General features: G+C 45.7%; 1 protein-coding gene across 1 annotated transcript; it reads right to left on the bottom strand.

Moving 5' to 3' along the window:
• Nucleotides 1–4,405: 4,405 nt before the first annotated feature.
• Nucleotides 4,406–18,340, bottom strand: GTPBP3 (GTP binding protein 3, mitochondrial). The gene is made up of 9 exons (XM_083594687.1): nucleotides 18,108–18,340; nucleotides 15,702–15,925; nucleotides 14,316–14,402; nucleotides 12,126–12,328; nucleotides 11,597–11,669; nucleotides 10,350–10,493; nucleotides 8,703–8,868; nucleotides 6,213–6,503; nucleotides 4,406–5,225 (listed from the first exon to the last, which is right to left on the bottom strand). The coding sequence occupies exons 1-9, from the start codon at nucleotides 18,173–18,175 to the stop codon at nucleotides 4,994–4,996; spliced, it is 1,488 nt and encodes a 495-aa protein (XP_083450813.1). The 5' UTR covers nucleotides 18,176–18,340; the 3' UTR covers nucleotides 4,406–4,993.
• Nucleotides 18,341–24,339: the final 5,999 nt, after the last annotated feature.

Here is a 24,339-nt window from a genome sequence, read left to right as displayed (position 1 = left end):
AGATTGTATCCGTGTATAAAACATCCCACAATTTTGAATATATATATATATATATATATATATATATATATATATATATATATATCAATCTTTATTACGGTCCAGAGACCCAACAAATCATTACAAATCAATACACAATTCATACAGCCTACCTCAAGGTTCATCAAGCATTTTGTTTAGAATATAGGGCTCATTGGTTCTTGCAACCACCGATAAAAACTTTGCCACTGCTAATGTTCTAGCATTTGTCCGGTCTTCCAATAGGAACCTGACATAGTGAGCCTCTGATTTTCCCGGGAAAGGTACCAGCAAGGGTAGTATCAGTTCAGCCCTGGCTTGCTCATATTTTGCACAGTGCAACAAAATATGTTTTATGGAATCGATGTCTTGAGCACACGAGCAAAGTCTGTCCTGGTAGGGAACTCCTCTCAACCTGCCATGCAACACTGCAGAAGGAAAGACGTTTAGTCTGGCTTTGGTGAAAAGCCTTCGATAATTTGGTACTGTCAGGTTTTTGATGTAAGATGTTAACTCAAAGACATGCCCATATTGAACTCCTGCTGCCAGCGGACTAGAGACTGCGTGTGACCGAGATCACAAGTCACTGTGTGCATTATCCCATAATCTTTGCTTTAAAACCTTTTGGGCGCCTTCATAACCCAGGTAATACACTTGGGGGGAAGACAGACCAATAGAGGTGGCTTTTTTAGCCATGGTTTTCTGCCATTTGCTGACAAATCCCTCATTGGTCAGATGTTGGTACAGATACTGAAACATATATATAAATATTATTAAATTTTATTGAACAAGAAAAACCTTAAAATGCATGCGTACAATACCGACTACATTCAATGAATTGTAGCGATTGTAAAGAGTATAAATAGAAAAAAGAACAGAAGAAAAAGAGATGAGCATGCAAATAGAAAAAGAACATAATTATATCTGATGTGTGAATCAGTGAAGAAATGTCCAACTAAGCCCATTGTACTGATTTGCAATTAAACTATTATTTACACAGTTACATAAAGTTGTTTTTCTTTGACTTAATTTGACACTTTCCAACAAATATTTTATATTGCATGGCTCATTCTGTATGTATCTGCCAGGAAGCTTTTATTGTCACAGTACCCTTTGAGATATTCCTTAATTATTATCCATTCCTTATGAACTTCTTGTGTTCAGTTTCCTCTCACTGTTCGCGTTCTCCTTGCTAATTAATTTGCTCTCTATTAATTTGGCTTGCCAATCGATCTTTGAAGGGATGCTTTCGCCCTTCCGATTTCTTGCTATTAGAATCCTTGCTGCAGTTGATGCAGCTAAACTTCTTTTTAATTTTTACTGTCGTAAGTCCTAATAGAAATGCCTCGGGTTTTTTAGGGAATGGGATCTTGAACATTTTCTTCAACTTGTTATAAATGATATCCCAAAAATCTTCGATCCTTTCACACTCATACCTCACGTTACAGACGCTTCAGGTTGTGTGTTTTTTTTTCGGGTTGTGGACCGCCGAAACCCGGAAGCACCTGAACGGGTTACTTCTGGGTTTCGGCGGCCGCGCACGCGCAGAAACGCTAAATTGCACTTTGTGCATGCACAGAAGCACCAAATCGCAACCCAAGTGTGCACAGATGCGGGTTGCAAATGTGCATCCCGCACGAATCACGTCTGCAACCCGACCGTCCACTGTAATATATAAGCTTTCTGAGAGGAGCACCCCTCAGAGCCAATGGGAGAATGCGTCAAAGGCAGAGAGCCAATCAGAACACAGGTCTCCCGAAGTCCCGGCCTCCGTGCTCTGAGGAGAGAAACAATTCTGAGGGAATATGGCTTTTCCCCTCAGGAAAACGCCAGAGTTGTGGGTAGATTAAGGAGGTCGAATCAATATTCAAATTGAGAATCATATGTCCAGTTCAATTTAAGTGAGATAAAGACATCCCTACAAAAAATAAACAATCATAATAGTGAACCAATGATGTAGAGATGGCACATCCGTATTTCTTTTTCGTTTTTATGTATATTTGAAAGAGTTGCGCCAAACAGGACTCGTTTCCCTTCTTTAAACAACCCCCTTCCTTAAATTGGTGAGGTAAAATGTCTGAAATGCTCTTTTTTTAAAAAAATGTCCCTTTCATTGTGTTCATTCCAAGATAGGATGTATCGCCTTTTAGTAATTTTGTTTTGTCATTTTCCCTCTTTCAATAACTCCCCTCCTTAAAATCGTGAGGTGAAATTTATTAAAACCTTTTTTTAAAAAATGTCTTTCAGATGGGAAAGGCATTCTGCTCATTCTGAGATAGCCTTTTAATACTTTTGTTTGTCATTTCCCCTCTTTTAATAACCCCCCCCTCCATAAAATGGTGAGGTAAAATGTGGAACAATATTTGTGGCTATTGAAATTCATCTTGTTCATTTTGGCCCAGTTCTCCCAATATGCAATAAAGGTGAAAAATAAAAATATTTTATTTCAGCGAACAATGTAGATTAGCCTTTTATTCTGGGGAAAATTGGACGCTTTTAAGACTGCATGAGAAAAAGGCTTTTTCTTTTTGGTAGCAAAATGCAGGGATCTTATTTAGTCAAGATGGGCAGAAAAATTACTAAGTCCTATGATATCCTTTGCAGTGTTTTCCCCCCTGCACCTTTCCCCACTCCAGTTGAAGCCAAATAAAACATAATTTTCAGGCACAATATGCAACAATGTTGGAAGTTTTTAGTGAAGTTTGTGTGTGTGAAAACATTTTCAACACTGATAACAACATTTCAAAAGCCGTTTCTCAAACTTGAAAAGAGAACAGTCAACCATCATCTGTAATTTGCTTCAGCTGAAAAGCTATGATAAGACACTGCCTCTTCTGTGGAAGGGTAGAAAATAAATATATATAAATCCGTCGTCATACATAAATCTCAGTTCTCAAAATAAACATCTGCCTCAATATAGAACTTCTCGCAACTATTTTATTAAAACATCATCATCCTGTTTTCTGCACAGCATAAAATGCATAACCGCTCTTTTAACGAGCCTATATATATATATATATTACTGATTTTAACATATAAATTATCAAGTGTACCACGAAACTTATCACTTATACAATCTTTTTAGACTTCCATCAGCACCTCTGATGATCCACCATTTTAACCACTTCTTATGCATTTCTTAACTTTATATTGCCTTTACATCTCTTAACAAATCATCCTCCCCTTTCTCCATTTTTGCAATACTCCCAATACTACTCCTCACAAAACTTCTTGCAAACCTACAAACATCGTCTGATCTTCACAAATACTTTTCAGATAATCCGTAAATTTACTCCAGTCTTCCGTGAATTTCTGGTCCCGCCGGTTTCGAATCCTTCCTGTTAGTTTATCTAGTTCTGCATAGTCCATTAATTTCACCCTCCATTCTTCAATCGGTAATTCTTCTTGCTTCCATTTTTGGGCCAATAATATTCTTGCTGCTGTTATTGCATATAAGAAAAGCTTACATTCCTTTCTATTTATGTCACTCCCAACAATGCCCAGTCAAAATGCTTCTGGTTTCTTTATAAATGTATATATCAACATTTTTTTCATCTCATTATATATCATCTCCCAGAAGCTTTTCACCTTTTTGCATTCCCACCACATGTGATAAAATGTTCCCTCTTTTTCTTGACATTTCCAACATTTATTACTTTAACGAGCCTTTTAAAGTCTTTTAAACGTATGAAATCCGGAACATCAGTGCTCTGCCCCAAACACTGTTTTCCCTCTGCAAAATCCTGCTCTGATGCTATCCCATCCACTGACAAGAGTCTCAAGGTCCCAAAATCTAATCAAGATGTTTTATAGATGGTACTGAACACCTACCAAAATAGCTAAAATGTATAAGACAAAAACAAATCTGTGTTGGAGGTGTGGTAAAACAGAGGGGATACATGTTTGATGGACCTGTGAAAAAATCAAAAGCTTCTGGAACATAGTGTATGACGAGCTTAAAAAAATGTTTAAGTATAACTTTATAAAAAATACAGAAGCTTTTCTACTAGGGATAACAGACGCAGGTATAGCAAGAGAAGATCAGAAAATATTCCTCTATGCCACAGGAGCGGCAAGGATCCTAATTGCTAAAAACTGGGGAAAAGAAATTGTGCCAACAAAAATGGAACGGCAAGACAAACTGTTAGAGTATATTGAACTGGCTAGATTAACAGAGGCAATTAGAGATCATACTAGACAAGAATTTCAAAAAGCATGGGGAAAATGCAGAGAATACTTCACAAAACAGTGCCCTAAAATACATACCTGGACTTGTTTCGATTAATGTCTGCAGGAGACTTTGTGGATATTTAAGTTATAATTAGAAAAATCTTAATCATTATTCATAAAGGAAACAGTTTATAAGAAGTAAATAAGGATGCCAGAAACAGGATAAAGGAAGTCTTTTATTTGGTTGTTTGTATTGTTGTATATTATGCTTGTTGTTTGTTTATGTTTGTGTCTGATGGGGGTGGATTTCTGTGTTGGGGGGTGGGGGGTTTGTGTTATGTTGTAAATAAAATTTCCAATAAAAAATTATTTTTTAAAAAAAAAGAGTCTCAAGGTCCCTTTGCCCCGGCCAAAATATACTTCGAACCGCAGAACCACCCCCAAGCGCCAGATAGCGCCATGCTCCAGTTGCACCCGCCTCTGAAAGGTGGGATAAGATGCTCTCTGTTTGCCTCCATCACTTAAGGGTAAAGGGACCCCTGACCATTAGGTCCAGTGGTGGCCGACTCTGGGGTTGCGGCGCTCATCTCGCTTTACTGGCCGAGGGAGCCGGCGTACAGCTTCCGGGTCATGTGGCCAGCAGGACTAAGCCGCTTCTGGTGAACCAGAGCAGTGCATGGAAACGCTGTTTACCTTCCCGCCGGAGTGGTACCTATTTATCTACTTGCACTGGTGTGCCTTGGAACTGCTAGGTTGGCAGGAGCAGGGACCGAGCAACGGGAGCTCACCCCGTCGCGTCACTCCATCACTTGCCGATGCAAAAATCCCTGAAGATGAGCTCCAGGATCTCTTCAGACCCCACCTGTCCCGTCAGACGTCCCAGCAGTCGCCGGGCCTGCCGCAATTCCTCCGCGGCCAGAGCAACATCCACGGCCTGGTAGTGGTCAAAGCGCCCTAGGGCCTCTAGGCATTTGGCTAAGCTGAGCTGGTGGCGCGCTTGCGTGGGGCTGGGGGAGCCTGCGAGAGGGTCGCCGCACCTGGAGGGCAAGAAGAGACATTTACTGTGGTTAGGTAAAAGGCTTTGTATGTACAGTGGTAACTCAGGTTACAGACGCTTCAGGTTACAGACTCCGCTAACCCAGAAATAGTGCTTCAGGTTAAGAACTTTGCTTCAGGATGAGAACAGAAATCGTGCTCTGGTAGCGCGGCAGCAGTAGGAGGCCCCATTAGCTAAAGTGGTGCTTCAGGTTAAGAACAGTTTCAGGTTACGTACGGACTTCTGGAACGAATTAAGTACTTAACCCGATGTACCACTGTATAGGGGGAACTGCAAACCTAGGAAGCTGCCTTAAAAGGTAAAGGGACCACCTGACCATTAGGTCCAGTCGTGGCCGACTCTGGGGTTGCGGCCCTCATCTCGCTTTATTGGCTGAGGGAGCCGGCGTACAGCCTCCGGGTCATGTGGCCAGCAGGACTAAGCCGCTTCTGGCGAACCAGAGCAGCGCACAGAAACACCGTTTACCTTCCCGCTGGAGCGGTACCTATTGATCTACTTGCACTTTGATATGCTTTCAAACTGCTAGGTTGGCAGGAGCAGGGACCGAGCAACGGGAGCTCACCCCGTCATTGCAGGGATTCGAACCACCAACCTTCCGATCAGCAACTCCTAGGCTCTGTGATTTAATCCACAGTGCCACCTGCGTCCCTTGACTGGGTTTATTTATTTCAAAAAAAAATATTCATTTTATAACACAAATAAAAAACACAAACAGAAAAGACAAACAATACAAACAAATTCTTGTCATATCCTTATTTTCCAAACATTGTTAAGTAGGCTTCCACAACTGGACCTAATGGTCAGGGGTCCCTTTACCTTTACCTTTAAACCCAGTCAAAAGCACTGGTCCACTTAGTTCAGTGTTGCCTACACTGACCGGTTGCAGCTCTCCAGAGTTGCCGGAGAGAGGGGCAAGCCCAACCCAGCTCAGCCCATCCCTCATGGCTCCTTCTCTCCCCGTCCTCACATGTGGGCCAGCTGCTTCCCCAACACGCTCAGGAAGGTAGAGATCCCTTCTCCCGTTTTGCAAGAGAGAAAGCAGGCCGGCACCAAGTCCGAGTCGGCACAGTTCGCCAGCAGATCCGCCCGTTCCTTGTCGCCAAGCAGGTCCATCTTGTTCAGAACCAGCAAGTACGGCCGGGTCCCTTTCGGATCGTCCGGCGGCAGGATGTCCAGCAAGGCGGGGACCAGTTGGTTAGGCTTCTGGGCCACTTCCGCTGCATCCAGGACGGCAAGAACGAGGTCAGCAACCTCTACCCTGCAGGGAACAGAGAGCCAGTTAAAAGCCTTAGCTCAGTGCAACAAAATACCGTATCTTTTGCTCTATAAGACTCACTTTTTCCCTCCTAAAAAGAAGGGGAAATGTGTGTGCGTCTTATGGAGCGAACGCAGGCTGCGCAGCTGTCCCAGAAGCCAGAACAGCAAGAGGGATCGCTGCTTTCACTGCGCAGCGATCCCTCTTGCTGTTCTGACTTCTGAGATTCAGAATATTTTTTTTCTTGTTTTCCTCCTCCAAAAACTAGGTGCGTCTTGTGGTCTGGTGCGTCTTACAGAGCGAAAAATACAGTATGTTTTATGGAATCGATGTCTTGAGCACACGAGCAAAGTCTGTCCTGGTAAGGAACTCCTCTCAACCTGCCATCCAACACTGCAGAAGGAAAGACCTGTAGTCTACCTTCCCGCCGGAGTGGTAACTATTTATCTACTTGCACTTTGACGTGCTTTCGAACTGCTAGGTTGGCAGAAGCAGGGACCGAGCAACGGGAGCTCACCCTGTCACGGGGATTCGAACCGCCGACCTTCTGATCGGCAAGTCCTAGGCTCTGTGGTTTAACCCACAGCACCACCCACGTCCCAAACATTGCTTTGCTGTTCTTCTGCAGGCAGCAATCCCTCTTATTCCCAATTATTGGTAGCTATGTGTCCAAGCTTACGAGAGCAGACAGCAATGGTCGCTTCGAAATTTGCAAGAGCTCAAGGGTTGAGCAGCAGGTCCCAATCCATAAACACGTCTCCACATTCTGAAGCTCTGGAGAGCCACTGCCAGGGAGTGCAGACAATTCGACTCTGTATAAGAGAAGACTCCCTGGGAAAGACCCTGATGCTGGGAAAGATGGAGAGCACAAGGAGAAGGGGACGACAGAGGACGAGATGGTGGGACAGTGTTCTCGAAGCTACCAGCATGAGTTTGACCAACCTGCGGGAGGCAGTGGAAGACAGGAGGGCCTGGCATGCTCTGGTCCATGGGGTCACGAAGAGTTGGACACGACTAAACAACAACAACCTTGGTTCTCAAACGCCTTGGTACTGAAACTACTTGGAACCCAAACACTGCCAACACAGAAGTAAGTGTTCCGGTTTGCGAACTTTTTTTGGGAAGCCGAACATACTCCGTTTTGAGTGCAACGCTTCCATTCTGAGTGCCACACTTTCGTTTTGAGTGTTCCGCTTCCGATTTGAGTGTTACAATGAGGTCTGTCTGTTTTTGCAATTTATTTTGCGTTTCTGTCTATGTGGCTCGTTTTGTTTCGTTTTTGTGACTGTGTAACCCAGTTCAGCTACTGATGGATGGTGTGACTGCAGTAGATTGTTTATTGCTTTCATTTTATGGATCAATGGTCTCGTTAGAGAGTAAAATCCATGTTAAACTGCTGTTTCAGGGGTTGTTTTTAAAAGTCTGGAACGAATTAATGTGTTTTGCATTGCTTTCCATGGGAAAGCATGCCTTGGTTTTGGAACGCTTTGGTTTTGGAATGGAATTCTGGAACGGATTAAGTTTGAGAACCAAGGTACCACTGTATTCCTAGCGAGTCTGCATTTGAAACAATGCATCTCACTAAACAGCATTTAGGTTTCCAACCTCTCCTTTGCATAAAAAATATTGGATATTCCACAAAAGAGGAAGGGTATCTTTTTATATGCGACGGCTGCAGCAAGAGTTTTGATCGCAGCAAAATGGAAAAGTAATGAAATCCCCTCTATACAAGATTGGATCCAAAAGCTGACAGAATATGCCAAATTAGATGGTTTATCAGAAAAAATAAAGAATAAATCAAAACAGGAATTTGTTTCAAAATGGGAGGTTTTCAAAGAATATCTGAAAAATAAATATAGTAGTTCAAATTCTGTTGCAGCATTCGAGGAACTTCAGTAATAGTTGCAAGATAGATATAAGAAATTAGATTTATTAAGAATAAGTTTAATTATGATAAAAGTGTGTATTGGCAATAAGTAATATGAATTTGAAATATGGAATAGACGGGAGGTTGGGTCTTTAGTGTTAAGACCAATAGATGTTTTATTGTTTGCTAAGAAAATTATGTGTCTATGGTTATTCTTGTGTGTAATTTGGTATTTGTGGTGTTTTTTTTTTCTTGTTGTATCAATAAAGAACCTTATTTTTAAAAAAAATCATTGACAGCAAGAGAAGATACTGCTGCCGCCTTTTCCCACTCACCTCTGCCGAGCCCGGTTCACTCCCTCCATCTCAACAACATCGCTGGTGTCCCGCAGCCCTGCCGTGTCGCTCAGCACCACAGGGAACCCGCCGATGTTCAACGCCGCCTCCACCACATCCCGTGTGGTCCCTGCTATGGGGGAAACAATGGCTGCCGGCTTCTGACCTGAGGGAGGACCACAGTTGAATTAGGGAGGGAAGGTAGACTTTAGAAGCAATCACCGATGCTCAGAAGGTGGAAAGAACACTGCAGCTGGATGAAGAAGAAGAAGAGGAGTTTGGATTTGATATCCCGCTTTATCACTACCCAAAGGAGTCTCAAAGCGGCTAACCATCTCCTTTCCCTTCCTCCCCCACAACAAACACTCTGTGAGGTGAGTGGGGCTGAGAGACTTCAAAGAAGTGTGACAAGGTCACCCAGCAGCTGCAGGTAGAGGAGCGGGGAAGCGAACCCGGTTCACCAGATTACAAGTCCACCGCTCTTAACCACTACACCACACTGGCTTTCGGGCCACACTGGATCAGGCCAAAGGTGGCCCGTCCAGTCCAGCGACCAGTCTTCACAGTGGCCAACAAGATGCCCCTAATTATAGGAAGCCCCCAAACAGAACCTGAATAAAAAAGGTAAAAGGTAAAGGATCCCTGGACGGTTAAGTCCAGTCAAAGGCGACTATGGGGTTGCGGCGCTCATCTCGCTTTCAGGCCGAGGGAGCCGGCGTTGGTCCACAGAAAGCTTTCCGGGTCATGTGGCCAGCAGGACTAAAAAGCTCCTGGCGCGACAGGACACCATGACAGAAACCAGAGCGCATGGAAATGCTGTTTACCTTCCCGCCACAATGGTACCTATTAATCTACTTGACCTGGTGTGCTTTGGAACTGCTAGGTTGGCAAGAGCTGGGACGGAGCAACGGGAGCTCACTCCGTCGCGGGGAATCAAACCGCCGACCTTCCGATCAGCAAGCCCAAGAGGCTCAGTGGCTTAGACCACAGTGCCTACCGATAGAGAACCTACAAAAGGACTCTATATGGGCTCTTGGGTACCGCATAATGGAAAAGGAGCAGTTTTTCTTATAACAGGGGGTTGAATCCTGGTGCTGGAGGAGACTCTTGAGAGTCCCATAGACTGCAAGAAGATCAAACTTCTCCATTCGGAAGGAAATCAGCCCTGAGTGCTCACTGGAAGGACAGATCCTGAAGCTGAGGCTCCAGTACTTTGGCCACCTCATGAGAAGAGAAGACTCCCTGGAAAAGACCCTGATGTTGGGAAAGATGGAGGGCGCAAGGAGAAGGGGACGACAGAGGACGAGATGGTGGGACAGTGTTCTCGAAGCTGCTAACATGAGTCTGACCAAACTGCAGGAGGCAGTGGAAGACAGGAGTGCCTGGCGTGCTCTGGTCCAGGGGGTCACGAAGAGTCGGACACGACTAAACGACTCAACAACAACATGTAAATCAGGCCAACCATGCAGATCAGGACTGAAAACATTGTTCTTTGTTAAATTTCTATCCGCTTTTTTCCTCCCAAAGAAGCCCAGGGTGGCAAAGGTACAAAACAGCAGAATATAATTGAGGAGCCCCAACTTTTTTTCCCCATTCACGCCATGCCCAAAGAACTCCCTGCCACCACCCAATGTCCTTCATGCTCACATAGGTGGTTGAGGAGGCTGCTTTTCCCAGCGTTGGTGGGCCCTGCGATCACCACATGGACTCCGTCCCTCAGCCTCTCGCCGCGGCGGCCATCTTGCAAGTGCTCCCGCAGCTCCTTCTCTAACGCCTCAACAGCCTCTTCCACTGTGAAGAAGTCGGAAGGAAGAAATAAAAGACAAAGCCTCTCCAATTACAGCTATTGTCTCAAAACTGCACATTTCCCCCCAAAAAAACTTCCCTTCCTGGCTTTCCAATGCTTTTCCTTCCTTCCCCCAGCACCTTTCACATTTTATTTTATTTTTAAATCATTTTTATTGATTTTCCAATAAAAAACATCCAATTAAATATCCAATCATAATACTTCAATTAAAAAATAAAAGACTAAAATAAAGGTAAAGGTAAAGGGACCCCTGACCATTAGGTCCAGTCGTGGCTGACTCTGGGGTTGCAGCGCTCATCTCGCTTTATTGGCCGAGGGAGCCGGCGTACAGCTTCCGGGTCATGTGGCCAGCAGGACTAAGTCGCTTCTGGCGAACCAGAGCAGCGCACGGAAACGCCGTTTACCTTCCCACCAGAGTGGTACCTATTTATCTACTTTCACTTTGAGGTGCTTTCGAACTGCTAGGTTGGCAGGAGCAGGGACCGAGCAACGGGAGCTCACCCATCGCGGGGATTCGAACCGCCGATCTTCTGATCGGCAAGCCCTAGGCTCTCTGGTTTAACCCACAGCCCCACCCACGTCCCACCAAAAGACTAAAATAAAAAAGATCAAATTATAGCCCAAATTGTATTTATTAATTTCTTGGAGCTCCCCACGGTCTGGATCTCTGGAGCATATTTCCGCAGCTTAGCCCTGCTTCTCTTTCCTGTTTCCATATTTTCCACATCTTGATATTAACGCTTGGTAATTTTTTGTCCCTGGGTCCAGGATTCTCATTCACGTCAAACACCATATACTTTCATCCTCCGAATATAGCTCTGCTAATATAAAGTTTTTCCAGCTGCCTTTTTATCAGCTCAGCTTCGTCTGATTCCGTTCCAATTCCGGGATGTTGTCCAAATCTGTTATCTTTGATGGCGCAGCAACTCATTAATTGTCCAACCTTTTATTTTAAAAGCAGGGCGGCATCCTTGAGAATGTAGCTGCGCTTCTATCGCTGCCGTTGGGGCCAAACCATTGAGAGATCAACATTTATTTGGGCGTGGGAGGAAGGTTCTAAGTGGGGTCTCCCCCATGGCAGGCTTACCTTGAGCAAGGACCCCCTCCTCAATGTTGTCGTCTTCGCTGAAGTCAATGTAGGCTTCAAGGTGGGCCAAGGCCTGCAGGAACAAAAAAAGGTAAGCAGCTCCTTTTATTGGTCAGAGAGGAGAGAGTAATTATGTAAAAAGGTAAAGGTAAAGGGAGCCCTGACCGTTAGATCCAGTCACAAACGACTCTGGGGTTGCAGCGCTCATCTCGCTTTACTGGCCAAGCGAACTGGCGTACAGCTTCCAGGTCATGTGGCCAGCAGGACTAAGCCGCTTCTGGCGAACCAGAGCAGCGCACAGAAACGCCGTTTACCTTCCCGCTGGAGCGGTACCTATTTATCTACTTGCACTTCATGCTTTCGAACTGCTAAGTTGGCAGGAGCAGGGACCGAGCAACGGGAGCTCACCCTGTCGCGGGGATTCGAACCGCCGACCTTCTGATCGGCAAGTCCTAGGCTCTGTGGTTTAACCCACAGCGCCACCCGCGTCTCTGCTTTTTCACCCAGTAAGTGACCCCAATCCCCTTGCCTTTGTGAGGGTGTTGCTCCAACGCCGGTAGAGGCGTCCCAAGTCCCCTTCCATCTGGCGGAGAGCCTGCCGGCGCTGGCTTTCCGTCTCGGCATGAATCAAGTCCCCTAGGCCTTCCGCCGCGGTCAAGTCCAGCTTGCCGTTCTGGAAGGCCCGTTTGGTGAACTCCCCGGGTTCGGCAAGGCGCAGTAGAGGGAGGCAGCCTGGAACCAAGAGAAGAGGCCTTCCTATTAAAAGCTTCTGGGAAATGATCTATAACGAACTGAAGAAAATGTTTAAAGTAACCTTTGCTTTAAAAAAAACCCCAAAAGCTTTCTTACTAGGATTGATGGGAACTGAACTCCCTGAAGAATGAATGAGAATGAATTTTATTATTACGGTCACAGACCAGTTCCGGCTCACTTACAATATCAAGAAAATCATAAAACACAACAGGAATACATTGAATTGCAACTGGGTATAACACAGACAATTCAGATATAGTGGCAGTTAAAAATATATATTAGATCTTGATCACTAAAATATAACCTAAAACTGTCATTTAAAACCTTAATCATTTTGGTAGTACAGCTTGTTCCCTAAGTTTTATGGCAGTCGCACAGAATTTGGCCACCCTGAGCGTGATCTCTAGATCCTTGTTCTCTACCAGGAGTTTTAGACACTGAAAACTCCCTGAAGAACAGAAGAAAATATTTATGTATGCTACAACAGCCGCCCGAATATTGTTAGCCCAAAGATGGAAGGAAGAAAAGATATCGACGAAAGAAGAATGGCAAATCAAGCAAATGGACTATGCAGAAACGGCAAAATTAACAGCCAAAGCTCAGAGACTATGACAACGAGAAGTTTAAGAAAGAGTGGCAACCGTTTATTGTTTATGTGCAGAAATACTGCAAACAGGTTTGATACCTTGGCAAGATTTCAAGTTAATGCTTGCAACCAGTAGAAAATTAGAGAGAGAAAATACGGGAAATAATAATTAGAAAAGGACAGTGGTACCTCTCCTTACATTCACCTCCGGTTACATATACTTTGGGATACGCACACAGCAAACCTGGAAGTATATTTTTCCCGGGTTTTGCCGCGCACACATGCGCAGAAGCACTCTACCGCACCGCACACATGCACAGAACAGGCACCTCCCGTTGCGGAAACCCCAGGATCCGACCGGAGCTCTGAAACGGATCCCGTCTGCAACCGGAGGTACCACTGTGTAAGTATGGAAATAAAGAAGAATTTGGATTATATATAAAGGAACCGGAAGAGGGAATGGAGGGAAGTCTAGCGATTCAAAGAATCTCAAAGAGAAGATTTGTGATAATGTATTTGTATAAATGGCCACTGGTCCCATCACCTCCTGGCAAATAGAAGGGGAAGAAATGGAGGCAGTGAGAGATTTTACTTTCTTGGGCTCCATGATCACTGCAGATGGTGACAGCAGTCATGAAATTAAAAGACACCTGCTTCTTGGGAGAAAAGCAATGACAAACCTAGACAGCATCTTAAAAAGTAGAGACTTCACCTTGCCGACAAAGGTCCATATAGTTCAAGCTATGGTTTTCCCAGCAGTGATGTATGAAAGTGAGAGCTGGACCATAAAGAAGGCTGATCGCCGAAGAATGGATGCATTTGAATTCTGGTGCTGGAGGAGACTCTTGAGAGTCCCATGGACGGCAAGATCAAACCTCTCCATTCTGGAGGAAATCAGCCCTGAGTGCTCACTGGAAGGACAGATCCTGAAGCTGAGGCTCCAGTACTTTGGCCACCTCATGAGAAGAGAAGACTCTCTAGAAAAGACCCTGATGCTGGGAAAGATGGAGGGCACAAGGAGAAGGGGACGACGGAGGACGAGATGGTGGGACAGTGTTCTCGAAGCTACCAGCATGAGTTTGACCAAACTGGGGGAGGCAGTGGAAGACAGGAGGGCCTGGCGTGCTCTGGTCCAGGGGGTCACGAAGAGTCGGACACGACTGAACAACTAAACAACAACATTTGTATAAATCTAGATCCGGTAGAAATGTGAGTTAATTTTTGTTTTCAATTGTGAAAATGTAAATGTGGAAAATTAATTAAAATATTTTTATTTTTTTTACAAAAAGCAACAAGAGAAGAGGTCTTCAAAACAGGGTCATTCAGCCCAAGTCACCCAGCCTAACAAAGTCAGCCTGGAACACAGGTAGGAAGACACACCCAAAGCCTTCAAGACGCCGCTCACCACAGCCGGCCCTCCGTGGACATGGAACTCTGCGCTGTCTTCACCCGTGAAACTGCCTGGCCCTGAAAAACAACAACAACACAGCGCTTGGGATTAATTACCCCTTTGCCGCCTGCTGCCCCTAGGTGCCCCATGCGAGGAAAAGGCAGGGCAGAACTTTAAAGAATTATTACTATAATTGCTGCACCGGAAAGAGCAGATGCAAAGAATCGGAAGAGGAGTCATAAGAAGCCAAGAAGTCCATGTAGGGTCAGGCAAAAGGCCAGTGGCCAAAATTGGGGAAACCTTTTGGGAAAAGTGTGTTTCTGAGGTTTGATGGCTCATAACACCTGACTGGCTACATTCAAATGAAGAAAAGCTACTGCATATCAACCTTAAGCAAGTTGTGCTTCCTTTTTCTGGTTATTTGGCTATAGCTTTTGACAGAATACAGATGCCTGAACAAACTTTGCTGCATTATGTTCTTCATTAAATTATCGTTCCACTGATACATAATTTTATGGTATCACTCCAAAAAGAAAGTGGTGTCATGAGCCATCAAACCTCGGTAATACACTTTTAAGCAGACCCTGCAATCATTCTCCGAGGCCCTTCTTTGTCTCTCTCCTCCATGAGACGTCCAGAGGGTGGGAACACGAGAATAGGGCCTTTCCTGTGGTGGCTCCCCACTTGTGAAATGCTCTTTCCTGGAGCCTTCATTGCATATCTTTAGGCGCCAAGCAAACACATCCCTCTATAACCAGGCCTTTAGTCTTTATCTATCTGTGAGCTCCCGTTGTTCCGTCCCAGCTCCTGCCGACCTAGCAGTTCGAAATCACGCCAGGGCAAGTAGATAAATAGGTACCACTGTGGCGGGAAGGGAAACGGTGTTTCCGAGCGCTCTGGTTTCCGTCACGGCGTCCAGAGCAGCACAAATGGCGAATCAGAGCAGCACATGGAAATGCTGTTCACCTTCCCGCCGGAGTGGTACCTATTTATCTACTTGCACTTTGACGTGCTTTCGAACTGCTAGGTTGGCAGGAGCAGGGACCGAGCAACGGGAGCTCACCCCGTCGCGGGGATTTGAACCGCCTACCTTCTGATCTGCAAGTCCTAGGCTCTGTGGTTTAACCCACAGAATAGTATAAAATAATAATATCAACATATAAAAGTTAAACAGAAATCCACTCAACAGTTACATTAATAGCTAAACTATAATTAATAAAACAATGACAAGCCACAGTACATAAAACAATACAATACACATTGAGAAGCAGAGACTGGAGGGTAGGGCAAGGCAGGTGGAAGGAGGCCTTGCCTGATGGAGTGTCTCCCCTCACCCTCACAGATACATTCAAGCGCAGGTGCCCAGATTTGCTCACCTGGGAACCACAAGACGAGGCCACGATCCAGGGTTTCGGCAGACCGGGGGTCGCAGATCCGCCGCAGCGTGGCAACTCTTGGAGGAGGCACCTCCGTCCTCGTGAGGCGGACCAGGGCCATGCTGCTGGCCGGGCCGCTGGTTCGAATCACGGCCACCCCGCATTTCCCGTGGCCCGAAGACAGCGCAAAGATGGTGTCCCTCTTCGCGGCTCGGCAACACGACCTGCGGTGGAAGGAAATGGGACAGGTGAGATGGCTGGCGAGCGTCAGAACTGCCGGGCAGCAGCTGGAACGGGGCAAAGGGAGCCCATCTAGTCCAGCCTCCTGTTCTTACAGTACCAAGAGAAGCCCACAAGCTGGACCTAAGTGCAAGAGCAGCAACTCTCCCCCAGTTGTGATTTTCAGCAACTGGTATTCAGAAGCATTTACTGCCTATAACAGGAGAGGCAGCATCTTAAAAAGCAGAGACATCACCTTGCCAACAAACGTCCATATAGTTAAAGCTATGGTTTTCCCAGTAGTGATGTATGGAAGTGAGAGCTGGACCATAAAGAAGGCTGATCGCCAAAGAATGGATGCTTTTGAATTCTGGTGCTGGAGGAGACTCTTGAGAGTCCCATGGACTGCAAGAAGATCCAACCTCTCCATTCTGAAGGAAATTAGCCCTGAGTGCTCACTGGAAGGACAGATCCTGAAGCTGAGGCTCCAAGACTTTGGCCACCTCATGAGAAGAGAAGACTCCCTGGAAAAGACCCTGATGCTGGGAAAGATGGAGGGCACAAGGAGAAGGGGACGACAGAGGACGAGATGGTGGGACAGTGTTCTCGAAGCTGCGAACATGAGTTTGACCAAACTGCGGGAGGCAGTGGAAGACAGGAGTGCCTGGCGTGCTCTGGTCCAGGGGGTCACGAAGAGGCAGACACGACTAAACAACAACAACAACAAACAGTAGAGACAGCCATTGCAGCTGGAGCGTCTTTTCCACCATGGATTTCCCTGCTACTCTTGAAAAGGCATATATAACACTTTATTTAATCAATTTCATTTATTTATTTGTTTATTCATTCATACATACATATACCACCCATCTGACTGGGCTGCCCCAGCCACTCTGGGCGGCCTCCAACACGTATAAAAACATCAGACATGAACAGTAACAACCTGATCCAATACAAAAAGTAACAAGAACTTTAAAATAAACAACAAAGCAACATTCAACAACAAATTTTTACTGAATTTATACCTTGGCCTTCCTCCCAAAGAAGCCAAGGGCTGGCAAATAGATAACGGAACTCAAAAACCAAATGCCAAACATTATAAAGCAGTTTTACGATTCTGAAAACCAACTCAAAGCTGTTAATAGTTTGAAACATTCTAAGGCCGGTTTTAAACGTTCTTCAGCTGCATAGCTCAGTTGTTTAGATCGTGGTGCGTGTGGCAGTGAGCGCCCTATTGCAACAGTTTAATAAAGATCAGGCTTACTAACTGCTTTGCTTCTCAATATTCTCTGGTTGGCCTCTGTTATTTTTCTCCTACCGATAGAGAACCTACAAAAGGACTCTATATGGGCTCTTGGGTACCCCATAAGAGAAAAGGAGCAGTTTTTCTTATAACAGGGGGTTGAATTCTGGTGCTGGAGGAGACTCTTGAGAGTCCCATAGACTGCAAGAAGATCAAACTTCTCCATTCAGAAGGAAATCAGCCCTGAGTGCTCACTGGAAGGACAGATCCTGAAGCTGAGGCTCCAGTACTTTGGCCACCTCATGAGAAGAGAAGACTCCCTGGAAAAGACCCTGATGTTGGGAAAGATGGAGGGCACAAGGAGAAGGGGACGGCAGAGGACGAGATGGTGGGACAGTGTTCTCGAAGCTACCAGCATGAGTTTGACCAAACTGCGGGAGGCAGTGGAAGACAGGAGTGCCTGGCGTGCTCTGGTCCAGGGGGTCTTTAAGAGGCGGACACGACTAAACGACTCAACAACAACAACAGTTTTGTCCTACCGATAGAGAACCTACAAAAGGACTCTATATGGGCTCTTGGGTACCCCATAAGGGAAAAGGAGCAGTTTTTCTTATAACAGGGGGTTAGGGAATGCAGATCCTGAAGCTGAGGCTCCAAGACTTTGGCCACCTCATAAGAAGAGAAGACTCCCTGGACAAGATCCTGATGCTGGGAAAGATTGAGGGAACAAGGAGAAGGGGACGACAGAGGACGAAGCTACAAACATGAGTCTGACCAAACTGGGGGAGGCAGTGGAAGACAGGAGTGCCTGGCGTGCTCTGGTCCAGGGGGTCACGAAGAGGCGGACACGACTAAACAACTAAACAACAAGGAAATGCAACCGCTGGCAATTGCTGCGCCTGGAGAAAGCTACTCTGCGCGCACACCCACCCACAGCCACCTACCTGCAGAACACCTTGGAGGTGCCAGGATTCCTCGCAAACAACAGCCTCCCCTGCAAGGCACTCCACATGACCCTCCAGCAAGTCACTGGTGCAAAGCCCCGCCTCCCAGAAGCACGCTTGCCCCCTTCCCAGGCTCCATCCTGCGCGCAACCTATTGCATGAATGAGCGCAGCCTTTTGCAAGCCCCCCTTGCCAGCACGGCAGTGACGCACGCTTTCGGCTTCAACTGCGGGCGGCGTGGGTGCGCCCTTCTGCGACGCGATTGGTGGATGTGGGAAAGGGGCGGGGGGAATGGAACGGAGAGGGAAGGAGGGGAGGGGCTTAGCGGGAGGGGCGGGGCCTCGAGCCTTTTTTTTTTTCTGCTATTGCTGCCGCCGCAGAGACTTTAGGTTTAAAATTGCACGGCTTTGAAGCTTGGTTAAAGTTTTCATTTCCAAGCGGCGACTGATCCCAAAGCGAGATAATGGTGGAAACTTCAATATCTGCCATTTGAGCATCTTTTTCTTCTATTATTATTATTTGGCGGATGTTTTTGTAAAGGTTTGCAAACGCTTGCCTGTATAAACTCGATAAATAATAATAATAATAATTATTATTATTTGGCTGATGGTTTTGTAAAGGTTTGCAAACGCTTGCCTATCTAAACTCGATAAATAATAATAATTATTATTATTATTATTATTATTATTATTATTATTTGGCGGATGTTTTTGTAAAGGTTTGCAAACGCTTGCCTATCTAAACTCGATAAATAATACAGTAGCACCTTAAAGACCAACTAAGTTAGTTCTTGGTATGAGCTTTCGTGTGCATGCACACTTCTTCAGATATACACGAAAGCTCATACCAAGAACTAACTTAGTTGGTCTTTAAGGTGCTACTGGAAGGAAAAAAAATTTTTTGTTTTGACTATGGCAGACCAACACGGCTACCTATCTGTAACTCGATAAATAATTATTATTATTATTATTATTATTTGGCTGATGGTTTTGTAAAGGTTTGCAAACGCTTGCCTATCTAAACTCGATAAATAATAATAATAATAATAATAATAATAATAATAATAATAATAATAATTTGGCTGATGGTTTTGTAAAGGTTTGCAAACGCTTGCCTATATAAACTCGATTAATAATAATAATAATAGAGAGGGCGATGGGTTTTATTGGGCTCCTCAGAACCAAGTTTAACCCAAGAATTGCAGAAAAATGGACCGCTTCCCGGCCCTATAGCTCGCTTGCTGCTCTGTGAAGGACCGTGGGGGAAATGCACTCTGCGTATGCGCAGGTGCACGCTTGCCTCCCTCGCGAAACGAGCCCTAGCCTGCATTGCATCCCCCGAAAGGGAAGGCGCGTGCACCCAGCTGAACCCTGGGGTGACGTCACGTCCTTGCTGCTCCGGGGTGGGGGAGCCTTTTTGGAAATAATCACTGAGTGATCCATTACGAGCTGGCCTGTCGCCGGAGCGGGTGTCTCCTTGCAAAGCGAGCAACCTGCAGCTGCAATCTTTCCTCCTCCCTCTCGGCGTCTCCTGCCTCCTTTATGCAAAAAAAAAAAAGAGAGAGAAAACCAAACGGGCTTCTCCCCGCCGCAAACCCGCCCTCCCGCATCACAGCGCTTGCATGTGAAACATAACATTTTATTTGGGATCTCGCCCTGGCGCTGGGTTTTTGCAGGGCTGCATGGTTCTCCCTCTGTGTTGCAAACACCGTTGCACAGGACTCGTGGGTCTCCTCCTTATCCACAGGGCGCGGGAGGGTCGAGGAGGGCCTGGAAGGGTTGGCGGGGGCTCCCATCTGTTTTGTCCTTCATCCTGGTCCGTGGGCGCGCATGGGGAAGATTGCAAAAAAGTTTTACCCTAGTTTTATAGGAATTCTAAGGTCTTTATATAAATTTATATATATACATAAATATACATACATTTATAAATAAATAAATAAAAATTTATATAAATACATATATATACATATGTTGTCGTTTAGTCGTTTAGTTGTGTTCGCCTCTTCGTGACCCCCTGCACCAGAGCACGCCAGGCACTCCTGTCTTCCACTGCCTCCCGCAGTTTGGTCAAACTCATGCTGGTCCCTTCGAGAACACTGTCCCACCATCTCGTCCTCTGTCGTCCCCTTCTCCTTCTGCCCTCCATCTTTCCCAACATCAGGGTCTTTTCCAGGGAGTCTTCTCTTCTCCTGAGGTGGCTTAAGTCTTGGAGCCTCAGCTTCAGGATCTGTCCTTCCAGTGAGCTCTCAGGGCTGATTTCCTTCAGAATGGAGAGGTTTGATCTTCTTGCAGTCCATGGGACTCTCCAGAGTCTCCTCCAGCACCATAATTCAAAAGCATCCATTCTTCGGCGATCAGCCTTCTTTATGGTCCAGCTCTCACTTCCATACATCACTACTGGGAAAACCAGAGCTTTAACTATACAGACCTTTGTTGGCAAGGTGAGGTCTCTGCTTTTTAAGATGCTGTCTAGGTTTGTCATAGCTTTCCTCCCAAGAAGCAGGCGTCTTTTAATCTGCAGTGATCATGGAGCCCAAGAAAGTGAAATCTCTCACTGCCTCCATTTCTTCCCCTTCTATTTGCCAGGAGGTGATGGGACCAGTGGCCATGATCTTAGTTTTTTTGATGTTGAGCTTCAGACCATATTTTGCGCTCTCCTCTTTCACCCTCATTAAAAGGTTCTTTAATTCTTCCTCACTTTCTGCCATCAAGGTTGTGTCATCTGCATATCTGAGGTTGTTGATATACATATATACACATAAATTTATATATATATACATTTATATAAATGTTCCTAAATGTACAAGGCAAACACATGCATAAGTATACAAACCACGTGTCTGAAATAGTACAGAACAATCCTGAAGCCACTTCGACTCTCCTAAATTGACCTCAGATGTTTCTCTGCAAGGAGGAAGGAAATGGGAAAAGGTTTCCAATTTGGACCGTTTGCAAATACAGCCTGGCACACTCTCAACATGCGTAAGAGATTCAGGAACTATGTGTTTACCATCTCCAAGGAATGGCCCAGCTACCCAGAAAAGGCCATCAGATAAGGCATTGTCAGGTATCCTGGCAGACAGGAGAGAAGCAACGCGCTCAAATTTCTGCTGCGGACCACCTCTTTCTGTGATGTATGTATGATGTTTTGGGGGGTGGTCTTGAGCTACAGGGGACGCAGTTTCAAAAGTCTATATAAGAGCTTGAACACCAATGTTCTGGGTTCCTCTCCTCCCTCCCTGCGTGGGGTGAGCAGGGGACCCTGTTGCAATAATGAAGATCAGACTTACTAGCTGCTTTGCTTCTCAATATTCTCTGGTTGGCCTCTGTTATTTTCTCCTACTGATAGAGAACCTACATAAGGACTCTATACAGGATCTTGGATACCCCATAAGGGATAAAGGGGCAGTTTTTTCTTATAACACCTAAGTAAAGTTAAAGGGACCCCTGATCATTAGGTCCAGTCATGGCCAACTCTGGGGTTGTGGTGCTCGTCTCGCTTTACTGGCCAAGGGAGCCGGTGTACAACTTCCAGGTCATGCGGCCAGCAGGACTAAGCCGCTTCTGGCGAACCAGAGCAGCGCACGGAAACGCTGTTTACCTTCCTGCCGGAGCGGTACCTATTTATCTACTTGCACTTTGATGTGCTTTCGAACTGCTAGGTTGGCAGGAGAAGGGACCGAGCAACGGGAGCTCACCCCATCGTGGGGGTTCGAACCGCCGACCTTCCGATTGGCAAGTCCTAGGCTCTGTGGTTTAACCCACAGTGCCACCCACGTCCCCCTAACACCTAGAAACACACAGAACTTAGGTCGCAATCCTAACCTCCACTTCCCTGGGAAGCGAGCCTCATTGAATCCATTGGGGATTGTTTCTGAGTAGAAACAATTGTGCAGTTTTTGTTTATCTCTATACTGATGATAGGGATACTGGGAATCAGACCAGAAGAGGAACCTACTTTAAAGCGGATTGGGCATATTTGTTGAGAAGGGGGATTGCTATGTTTTCCATAGAGACATCCAGCCACGGTTGGAGACAAGGGCACCTCTGAATTCTTGCTGCGGATCATGAATGGTGGAGAACAGCTCTGGCTTTTCTGTTGGGTCATCTGCCTGGCCACCGTGAGAACAGGACGTTGTACTGGCTGGGCCTCTTTTTGGTCTGCTGCAGCTGATGTCCTTAACCACGTGGAGCATCAGCAACCAAAAATCAATACACTGGTACTTCAGGTTACAGACGCTTCAGGTTACAGACACTTCAGGTTACAGACTCCGCTAACCCAGAAATAGTACCTTGGGTTAAGAACTTTGCTTCAGGATGAGAACAGAAATCACGCAGCGGCAGAAAGAGGCCCCATTAGCTAAAGTGGTGCTTCAGGTTAAGAACAGTTTCAGGTTAAGAACGGACCTCCAGAACAAATTAAATTCTTAACCTGAGGTACCACTGTATTTGCTGCTGAATCATTGTTTGGAATAAAGGCAAACAATGTTGTCAGTGGACTGCCTTAAAAACAATTATACATCTTTCTAATTTGCAGATTTCATGAGTCCTGTTAAAATAATGGGGGGGGGGGGCGGGGCAGATTTTCAGAAGGCTCAGCCCCACACTCGTTTTTTTAAAGGAAGCCCATATACCGTATTTTTCGCTCTATAAGATGCACCAGACCACAAGACGCACCTAGTTTTTGGAGGAGGAAAACAAGAAAAAAAATATTCGCTGCGCAGTGAAAGCAGCAATCCCTCTTGCTGTTCTGGCTTCTGGGATAGCTGCGCAGCCTGCATTCGCTCCATAAGACGCACACACGTTTCCCCTTACTTTTTAGGAGGGAAAAAGTGAGTCTTATAGAGCAAAAAATACGATAAATGCTACACAGTGCTGGCAAATTCAAGTTTCCGGAATGATCTGGAGCTTTAAACAATATCCCCAAAAAGTGCTCCCCTACCCAGAAGGGTCCCTTGCAAAGTGGTGATGTTGCCCCAAAATGACACTTCACACATGCGTACACTGAACCCAAACACATTACAGGCCTTAAATTCAACCTCAGCAAAGGGACCTCGTACACCCCAGGTCAAGTTACCTTGCTGGTATTTTTACACCCATCTCGGGTCCCTGTCTCTAGAAATAACAGCCTGACCTTTGGGGGACCCAAGGAGACGTCTGAGGTCAAGACAAGAAAACAACCCCGGAGAAAAGAGAAATCTGGGAAGGTTTTTAAGGCGACTTCAGCAAAAAGAAGCGGTGAGCCAAAGTGGGGAAGGGGAAAGGCCCACTTTAAAGAGCAGAAACAGCCTCCTAAGCGATCAGCAAGCTATTTTGGAGTTCTAACTCCCGGAAGGCCAAATATCACAACAATATCTAACAAGAGGGATTATTTAGCTGTGATTCCTTTATTGCATAGATGGTTCTTGGGTCCCTTTTCAAGCCCACGATTCTGTGATTCTAAGAGAAACCCTTTCTCCTTGTCCCATAAATACCAAGGCTGATGATAATAATAATAATAATAATAATAATAATAATAATAATAATAATAATAATAATAATTTATTATTTATACCCCGCCCATCTGGCTGAGTTTCCCCAGCCACTCTGAGCGGCTCCCAATTAAGTGTTCAAAACAATACAGCATTAAATATTAAAAACTGCCCTAAACAGGGCTGCCTTCAGATGTCTTTTAAAGATAGGATAGCTGCTTATTTCCTTCACAACTGAAGGGAGGGCGTTCCACAGGGTGGGTGCCACCACCGAGAAGGCCCTCTGCCTGGTTGCCTGTAACCTCGCTTCTCGCAATGAGGGAACCGCCAGAAGGCCCTCGGCGCTGGACCTCAGTGTCCGGGTAGAACGATGGGGGTGGAGATGCTCCTTCAGGTATACAGGACCGAGGCCGTTTAGGGCTTTCAAGGTCAGCACCAACACTTTGAATTGTGCTTGGAAATGTACTGGGAGCCAATGCAGATCTCTCAGGACTGGTGTTACATGGTCCCAGCGGCCACTCCCAGTCACCAGTCTAGCTGCTGCATCCCATGGCCAAACCAGTTGGGCAGTAAATTCAAGAGAGAGGGTGTCCTGGAATTGTGGTGGCCTTTTTTAAAAATAAAAAAGAGGAAGATTATTACTGTGGCGATTACAATTTGTCAAATAAATTCCGCAGAGGGTAGAGGCCTAGGCAAGCCAAGCCTCCATATTCAGGCGCGATCTTATCTCTCAGGAGCCAGATGGCCAAAATGAGATGTCTG

The sequence above is a fragment of the Podarcis filfolensis genome (genome assembly GCF_964270895.1).
Source record: "Podarcis filfolensis genome assembly, chromosome: 18".
NCBI classification, from domain to species: Eukaryota; Metazoa; Chordata; class Lepidosauria; order Squamata; family Lacertidae; genus Podarcis; species Podarcis filfolensis.
The sequence above is the reverse complement of the archived record's forward strand: the minus strand, read 5'-3'. Positions and strand labels throughout refer to the sequence as shown.

What these genes read in the sequence shown, in the direction of transcription:
- GTPBP3 (XM_083594687.1), bottom strand. Translation starts at nt 18,175, where the DNA reads ATGTGGAGTGCCTTGCAGGGGAGGCTGTTGTTTGCGAGGAATCCTGGC. An exon ending in ACCTCCAAGGTGTTCTGCAG is followed by an intron (nt 15,926 to 18,107) that starts GTAGGTGGCTGT and finishes CTTCCACCGCAG; the next exon opens with GTCGTGTTGCCGAGCCGCGA. An exon ending in CAGCCTCCTCAACCACCTAT is followed by an intron (nt 8,869 to 10,349) that starts GTGAGCATGAAG and finishes GTCCTCCCTCAG; the next exon opens with GTCAGAAGCCGGCAGCCATT.